The sequence below is a fragment of the Oncorhynchus mykiss genome, chromosome 30 (assembly GCF_013265735.2).
Source record: "Oncorhynchus mykiss isolate Arlee chromosome 30, USDA_OmykA_1.1, whole genome shotgun sequence".
NCBI classification, from domain to species: Eukaryota; Metazoa; Chordata; class Actinopteri; order Salmoniformes; family Salmonidae; genus Oncorhynchus; species Oncorhynchus mykiss.
Window position 1 is genome coordinate 19320770 of NC_050570.1, and position 9350 is coordinate 19330119.

A 9350-nucleotide genomic window follows, 5' to 3' on the forward strand; every position below is an offset into this window, starting at 1 on the left:
TGCAGTAACTCCCCTCCCCCCAGGCTGACGTCGCTGCAGAAATACATGCTGGCCTGTCGGGGAGGGAGGGTGAGGGGGTGATTGAGACCTCCTAGCCGTATTCCTCAGAACATTCATTGTCAACACAGGGCAGAATGAGCCAGGTGTAGCTCCTCCCCCAAGAGCCTATATACCACCCCATCTTACCTCATCCTCCCACACCATGACCTACCTTGACTTATCCATACACACTCTCAATCAGGCCACACAACTTCCAAACATAATCAGTCAGAAAATCCATGTGTTTTTGCCCTCTGTCCTACCTCACATACGTCCTTCACAAAAATAAAAATGTTGGTCATTTAGCAGACGCTCTTATACAGAGTGTCTTACAGGAGGAGCCTTGCTCAATGGCACATTGACAGATTTTTCAACTCGTCGGCTCAGTGATTCTAACCAGCAATGCTCTTAACCACTATGCTACCTCCAAATCATGTTCAAATTCACATGTAATTTTCACTCACATGAAATACACAGACAGCAAAACAAATATTTCCTAGGGAGGGAAAGAGAGAGGGAGAAAGGGAGGGCTATAGAGTAAGAGAACGTGAACAGGGGTAGTACAGAGTGCCTCTGTGGTTAAGCCAGGGTGATGACACACACAGACAGACTGACTTGGCTAAAAGTATAGTTCCTCTGTGACAACATGAAGTCCTTCCGGCCACTGCTGAATAAATAATTTGTAACATCCCTCAAAACAGTTTACACAGCTTCCCCACCTCCCTCTCCCTCTCTCACACACACACAAAACACCCCTTAAAACACTTAAACTGAAACACACCTCCCCACCTCTCTTTCTCTCTCAGTCTTTTCCTGTCTTTCTGAAGAGAATGGAATGCTTTGCCTGTCTGGATGCCATTCTGTTTCAGCATTAGCCAGATCCATTGTTGGCCTGCTAGTATGTGCTGGAATAGACGGGCAGCAGGGAGAAGAATTCACTATTTTATCCAACACCACCTCTGGAACTACTGGTCAAGAGACAATCACTTCCATGCCAACAGGCCCATCTATGTGAGGATCTATGTGTAATATGTTTCAGTTCTCCTCTGGGGATTCACTGACACATGGCCAGGGATGTTCAGAGTACAGCCACAACTCCTGGCGGGGGACATGGAGCTGTTCTCTCTGCTGGCAGACACAGGTCTGGGGATAGTCCCATCTCCTCTCAGGTTTTATGAAGAAACCACTGGCTGAGTATTAACACTCCTCATGTGAAAATGGTATGTGTTGAATGAATCATACGTGTGTGTTCTGTTGTGTGAGTTAGGAGGTGGTACTCTCTCTGTTGTATGAGTGATGGAGTTCCTGTGTCACTGAGTTACTGCCTTCACTAAGCACAAGTCTGGCCCAAGGCTAGTAAAAATACACAGATACACACCGCACCACCACCACATGCAGACCCCAACATACTGTAACTGGGCCAGAGCACTAAGGATAATCAAACACACACTCACATACCAGCCATGTGCCAGCGATATGATCTAATCCACAAAGAGAAAGAGAGAGACCAAGAGAAGGAAAATGAGAAAGAGAGAGAGAGAAATCAGAGCCCAAATTGGCTGCTTCAAATCCCACAAAATCTTCTCTTGTACTTTCTTTAAAACAAATACCACCAAAAATGTCAAAGGCTCCCCTCCTGACATGATTAAAAAGACATCCATTGGGAAATAGTTGGTGGTTGGAATTCTGGATCCAGTATTGTTATCCGGTAGAAAGGGAGATTTTTGGAAGCAAGGGTCGTGTTTGAGTAGGCAGCACTCCAAAATGCTCCTGGTTTATCTTTTACTATAATGGCATTATACTCTTTGAAAACATTAAACTTCTGAAGAACATCCACCTGGTAACAGGTGAATCTGCTACCTATCTCACAACCAAAGGATGGGACTGGGAGATATGGAATAGAGATAGAGATCCCGGCCTCGTAAAGAGCAGATCTGCAGCAGAGCCAGTAACACAACACACCATCAAAACTGACAGTGGGAGCTATAAGATACAGACACATCTCTCATCATGTCCTTTAAAGTTTAGAATGTTGTTGGCAACCACTGGAATTTCCCTGTGATAGCGACATTATATACATCTAATCAAATGTATTTGTCACACACAGTTTACAGCAGGTATAAAAGGTGCAATGAAATGCTTATGCGCTAGCTAGCACAACAATGCAGTACATTCATCAAAAATCAATTATAGCAAGTATTAGAAGTAATAGAAGAGGTAGTGTGCATTACAATAATGAACTGGATTTACAAATATAATGTGGGCAGTGGAATCAATAGTATATATTACAACAGCAGAGTTGACTTTGTGTGTGAGTGTATGTGAGCTCTTAGAGTGTGTGTGCGTGTGTGTGTGTGTTTATGGGTGTTTGTGTGTACATTCGTGTGTAAGGGTTGGATGTGTGGGTAGTCAGTACAAATCATTTCTACGGTAATAATGTATTGGTTATCTGGTGTAAATAGTCTCTAAAGTGCAGGGAGACAGCTAGGTTTAGCTTGTCAGCAGTCTGATGGCCTGGTGGTAGAAGCTCTCTCAGAGCCTTTTGGTCCAGGACCAGATGGTAACAGAGTGAACAGTCCGTGGCTCGGGTGACTGGAGTCCTTGACGATGTCTGTCATAATAGCTGAGGCACACATGGTTTAGATGGTGTTCTCAGTCATGTACAGTATCATTGAAAAATGATGGTTGTTGTTCATACTTTTCTGTTGTTATGATGTTGGCCTGGGGGGAGGTTTATGACAGTCATAAATACCTCTTCCCCCCCTTTTCCTCTCTCTACCCTACTGAGGTTACATTTGCAAAACCCTTGGTTACCATAGAGATTCTGGGAACATCAGAAGGTGGGGGGAAATGAACTATATTCTGGTAATCCGAACAATTGAACATATGCAGTGGTACTTAATGAATATGATGTCAGTTTGGTTGTCATCTGAGACATTCTCATCAATGATAAGATTACATAAACTATACAGTGGAAAGTCTACACCTCAGAGTTATCGGATTCACATGGAATTGTTGTTCAACTTAAATGTTTGCATATGAAATTATTTGTGATGGGATGAAACGTGATTTTAGCTTCTAAAATGTGAGGCGCGGGTTTCATAAGATAGGGCTGCTCACTCAGTGGCCTGCCCACGTGAAGAGACAGAAGTTGTAAACTATGAAACACACCCCTTTTCTCCCTTCCTATATAAAGCCTTGACGACAATAGAACTTCCTGTTCCGGGGATGTAGGACGACGGTCCTATGTCAGAATGGTTCAGATAATAACTACAGAACGAACTTTGAACTCTTATTCACTACAGACGTGATACCTCCTAGCCGTTTAGTTAGCAACCGCAACTGCAAACGCAGGTTAGGAAGGAACAGACAGAGTATTCCGTCTACCACACAACGACGTTACTACAACGTATCCAATTGACCACCAGAGACATTCTTCAAAGGACAAAGGACACTTGGTTTGGCAACACGGCCTTCCATCTACCACCAACCTACTGAAGCGCAGCTCAGAGTAAATATTTATTGCATTTTCCTTTTCCAAATGGGCGGTAATTTAGAATGCATAAGATACTGTATTTACGATAGCACAGCTTCGCCTTTGTTCCTCAGTCTTCCCGCTCCTTCACTTAACCCAGCCCCTCTTTTTTGTGTAACAAGCTGTCATATCTGTTCCGCCCGCTTGGGATGTCTTCCTTTATGACGGAATTTGTAATCAAGTTATGATTTAATTATGTGTATGTGTAATTCTGTGTGATTAGTTAGGTATTTAGTAAATAAATAATTAAACCCAATTTTGATTTGCTGATTCAAATTGTTAGCCAGGGTTTGTGCAGATAACTAAGAACTTACAACTTTCAGATGAGACTGAATTAAGGTGACGATTGATATTGACTGCTATTGATGTAAAATATTACTAGGTCTTTAAGAGTTTATTCGGAAGATAACAGCTCTATAAATATTATTTTGTGGTGCCCGACTCTCTAGTTAATTACATTTACATGATTAGCTCAATCAGGTAATAGTAATTACGGAGAAATTATTTTATAGAATAGCATGTCATATCACTTAATCTGGCATAGCCAAAGACACAACACTGTTGTGGTTCAGACTTCATAGTTTGTGCATCCCATTATCATCATCAAAGATGTAATATGGAGAGTATAGAAACGACAATGGAATCTATTTATTAGTTTTTTTCACACAAAGTTCAGAGAACAGATTCTGTTGTCACAGTCAAAACACAGCAACAAATCATCTCTCTTCAGTTCACTTTCACCACCTGGAAAAGCACTTCCCATAAATAGCCCACAGACTCAGCTCCAGGCTAGGGAGTTACTCCTGAACACTGCCCCAATGATGAGCTCAACCTTCTACTCCAGTCACAACACAGAGTCATGACCTCTGGGGACCAATCACAGGGCTGAGTCACATTCTCTTTGCCGTCTTTCGGATGGGACGTTAAACGGGTGTCCTGACTCTCTGAGGTCATTAAAGATCCCATGGCACTTATCGTAAGAGTAGGGGTGTTAACCCCTGTGTCCTGGCTAAATTCCCAATCTGGCCCTCAAACCATCACGGTCACCTAATAATCCCCAGTTTACAATTGGCTCATTCATCACCCTCCTCTCCCCTGTAACTATTCCCCAGGTCGTTGCTGTAAACGAGAATGTGTTCTCAGTCAACTTACCTGGTAAAATAATGGATAAATAAAAAACTTAAAATTCTATCAACCAATCACGAGCCTGGGTTCTGGCCCTTGTCCAATCATTGGCCTGCGGCCAGCTTAGTGTTGTCCTGAGGGCAGGGGAAGGAGGTGGGGGAGAGAGAGGAGGGTACACTGTTTGAGCATGGCTGGAATGTGGCTTCACTCACTAACCTGCTCAGTGCCACAGGGTAATTCTCAACACAAGCCTACCGACCACCCTGCGTCCCCGCCCCCTGTCTCCCTTTTCCCCCTAATTCCCTGAATTATTTCGCAGCACAGTGAGAGACTCTCTCACCTCTCTCTTAGTCGTCTCTCTCAGACTCAGATACCTCCATTTGATTTTCAGACTACTGAAGCCTTCTATGGGGAGAGTGCGTTATCCCAACCACTCTTTCTCTATCATACACACAGACTGCTCTTCCTCCAGCCATCACAGAGAAGAAACCTTGCATGTGCCCCTAAATATACACACACACACTAACACACACCTTTCCCCCATTTTATTTCTCACTTGAACAGTGACAGCCTCCTTGTCCCAGGGGAGAGCAGGGGGGAATTGAAAGATGAGCAGTGTCCAAGCTCTACCCTTCAGCCCCAGAACAAACACACGCACACATGCAAGCACGCACACACATTAATCAGCCACTGGCACCAGGTCTGTGGCCAGCAGAATTTAATCTGCTGGCCACAAACCGTAACTCTACCACTTCTGTTGCTTTTCACTACCTCTCTCTTTATAGAAGTTGTATAACTACAGCTGTTTATACAATGCATATGTATTTCAACATTTGAAAACACATTCTCATGGGGACCTGGTTCCACTAGTTTGTAAAACAGAATGACAACATTTGACATTTGTTGTGTGTTGTATGACATTTACAATACTCTCATAAAAGGATGGGAGGAGGCTGTTGGCTCATGCACTTACAAAACAATTAAATGATCACAGCAACAGTGAGCATAGATTTTCCTCTCTTATATAAGAACCGAGTGAAATACACCACCTAGAAACAGTGAGATTTGAGGCAAGCTTGGGAGAAACATTTTGACTCCTTTTCCAGTCTAGCTCTGGCAGATTGTCATACTTACAAAACTCTTCTTTATGGTATAGTCATTATCAACACTGAACGTCTACTTTAGGCTGCTCAGCCACCCAATAAATGTCTCTTTGCCAAACACTTCTCATTGGCAGTCAGAGCTTGCAGAGCTGTACTGAGACCTTATCGGTTCTGACTCAGAGGAAGCTTCCAGACAGACAGTAGAGTGCAGCAGCAGACAGATCCTATACAGCAGGGATCATCAACTAGATTCAGCCGCGAGACGATTTTTCTTGAGTAGATCGTCAGGCGGCCAGAACATAATTTGAAATAATTTGTAGACTGCAAATTGACCGCAAGGAGCTCAAACAGATATAATATTTGACTAAAACATAATAATTTCAAACCTTGCTTACATTTGTAAATGATCACGAGTCTCTCTACTGTGCGTTTGAATTCTTGGGAACAGATTTCCAAAATTAAAATCTCTTGGAGCTGGTTTCCTTGTGTCTTTACAGTCTTTTGTGTCCAACAATGAACATTTTTGCTCAGAAGACATGGGGGACCAAATCAAACCACTCTCTGGCCAATTTCAGCCTGCGAGCCGCCAGCTGGGGAACCCTGCTATAGGGTCTGCTGCTTCTATACATCTGGCTGTGCTATGTGAACATTATGTTCCACAGCTGGTTCAACCTTCAGGCTACGCTGGGACTTTTCGTCCCTCCCTAAATTACTTTGCTTAGTGCTCAGTCAAACGCAAACTGTTTTGACTCTCAGGAAGGCTATGGAGTGGAGAAGAGAGATAAAGAGAGTGGTAGAAAAGAGGGTGTACAGTGGTAAATATGGTAGAATCTGCTTTATGAGGTCATGGAAGATGTAAAGTCAGATGAACTTCACTGTTCAATGTTTAAGTCAGGTACAGTACACTATCAGTAAAACGTACTGAATCCGAACTTTTACTTTCCTGTGGAAAATCAAAATGCCTCTATAGGATTCAATCTGGGGCAGATGCATAAGACCACATTTCAGGCTCAACTGAGCAGAGCCCTGCTCCAAACAGAACCACAGGCTCCATAGTGTCTGATTCTACTGTCTCTATCCAGTGTGTGGCTGTGTGCTGGATGCCACAAGTGGGATTGATGGGTCTAGGCCCCTTTCTTTGTTAGTTAAAGGGCTCCACATAAACATGTTGGCTCAGTCATTTGGCCGTTTACTCTTGCGGAAGAGGTCCTAGTGGGTCTAGACCTAGTGTGTGTGTGTGTGTGTGTGTGTGTTGGGAGGTGTATGGTCTCATTGAGAAGCAGAAAGACATAAAGCTGCAAACAACAGCAAGTGTTTGAAAGGATGAGTGGAACACAAAATACAAAAGCACCCCACAGGGCATGACAGCAATTCTGGCAGAAACAGAGAAAATGCATTAATACAATATCAAGTCTCTCAAAAAGTGTCGTTGTCATGTGCAACAGAAGAGGTATCTGAGCAGTCTCCACATGCTTCTGTACTGACTTGTTTTGTCCCTGTAGACTAGTCATCCAGATCGCTCCATTTCTCCCGTGATTCTCTCCACTGCACTTTACGCATGACTTCCTTAGTGTGCTAGCTGAGCTCCCACCTTCTGTGCCGCTGTCAGAGCCGCTCAGTGTCTGGTGTCTACGTACTCTCTCGCATCTCCAGGCCGGCTGCCTGCTGGCCAGGCCTTATTACTGCAATCACGATCCTTAAACTTTAACTGCCTATGGAAAATGTAGGGGCCCCCATCCCCGGAAGCTGTTTTAGGACCCCTGATTTCCGCAGTGTGTGCGTAAAGAAAAATAGCACCACCATTAACATCCTCTACCCTTTCATCTGATCCTAACATGAAATTAGGAACCCGGGAGACACGCAAGGAGAGCGCGTTGTAAAACACAGCAACAGGTCACGTTCACGCTGACAGCGGCATCTCTGTTCTTTACGTGGACATGAGGTTCTTATTATATTACCCTACAGCAAAAACAGCTTTATGTTGGGCTACTTTTTGTAGCCTAATAAAGTGCAAATCCGGAATAGTGGCGGGTGTGCGGATCTATACGTCATTTGGTGCTGTATTGAAGACAATTTGGCCAAAAGAAAGTTATTAGAAAGTTAGTTGCGTTTCTCACCAAATAGCGATCCGCTCCTTCGGGTAGTCTAGCCTGTCGATGCAGCCCAGGTAGTGCGGCAGGCTGTGCGCCGCGTTGCGAGCCAGAATGGCGATCATGATTTTTGGCTTCAGCAGGGACGATTCGGTTCGGACCGGATCCTGCACCAGAGTCGCTATGTCTGACATGCCACCGGGCATGATGGCGACAAGTAGCGCGCAGAACAGCCCGACTCCCACGGCTCCAACCGCAGGCATCATTCCCAGCATCATTCGCCCGCACCGTTATTCCGACCTGAGCTCCGCCGCGACTGAGTATGAGAGTGAGCGTTAGCGATGGTGGGAGTGAGCAAATAAGGTAGGAAGGGGGGTGGAGTGTATGACGGAGGGAGAGGGGTTACCTCTAGAGTCTACCTCCTCCCCCAAACTTTCCTATAGCGTTCGTACAGCTTTCCCAATTCCCCCTCTCTCTCGCTCTCTCTATGGGAGAATACATGGACATTACAGGGGCTGAGTACAGAGCAGGGAATCTGTGACAAATGTGCACATGTCCAAGAATAACTTAATTTCAGTAAGTAACACATAACAGTTCTTACTCAAATCCAGCACTTTATTGCACTGTAGAACTGATAGCCTAGACACAACTGCTGTATTTGTCAGTTCAAGTCTATGCACGTGCATTGTATAAACGGTATGCTATTCTAGTGTGACTAACATAGGTTGTTTGTGGTTGTAAAGTCAGATGATTTTTAACAGCATGTGGTTTGACTGCTTGGACATGGCTACATTGTCCTCCTTCGCTCTGCTGTATCACACTCAACGTCAACAACACTAAGGAGATGATTGTGGACTTCAGGAAACAGCAGAGGGAACACCCCCCTATCCACATCGATGGGACAGTAGTGGAGAGGGTAGTAAGTTTTAAGTTCCTCGGCGTACACATCACAGACAAACTGAATTGGTCCACCCACACAGACAGCATCGTGAAGAAGGCGCAGCAGCGCCTCTTCAACCTCAGGAGGCTGAAGAAATTCGGCTTGTCACCAAAAGCACTCACAAACTTCTACAGATGCACAATCGAGAGCATCCTGTCGGGCTGTATCACCGCCTGGTGCGGCAACTGCTCCGCCCACAACCGTAAGGCTCTCCAGAGGGTAGTGAGGTCTGCACAACGCATCACCGGGGGCAAACTACCTGCCCTCCAGGACACCTATACCACCCGATGTCACAGGAAGGCCATAAAGATCATCAAGGACAACAACCACCCGAGCCACTGCCTGTTCACCCCGCTATCATCCAGAAGGCGAGGTCAGTACAGGTACATCAAAGCTGGGACCGAGAGACTGAAAAACAGCTTCTATCTCAAGGCCATCAGACTGTTAAACAGCCACCACTAACATTGAGTGGCTGCTGCCAACACACTGACTCAACTCCAGCCACTTTAATAATGGGA

General features: G+C 44.8%; 1 protein-coding gene across 1 annotated transcript in view; it reads right to left on the bottom strand.

Annotated features, from left to right (window-relative positions):
- LOC110521489 (procollagen galactosyltransferase 2) overlaps positions 1 to 8235 on the bottom strand; it is a 28930-nt gene extending 20695 nt beyond the window's left edge. The window contains exon 1 of the mRNA XM_021599073.2: positions 7920 to 8235. Coding sequence (XP_021454748.2) covers positions 7920 to 8170 — 251 coding nt within the window. The 5' untranslated portion in view covers positions 8171 to 8235. The remainder of the gene's footprint in view (positions 1 to 7919) is intronic.
- Positions 8236 to 9350: the final 1115 nt, after the last annotated feature.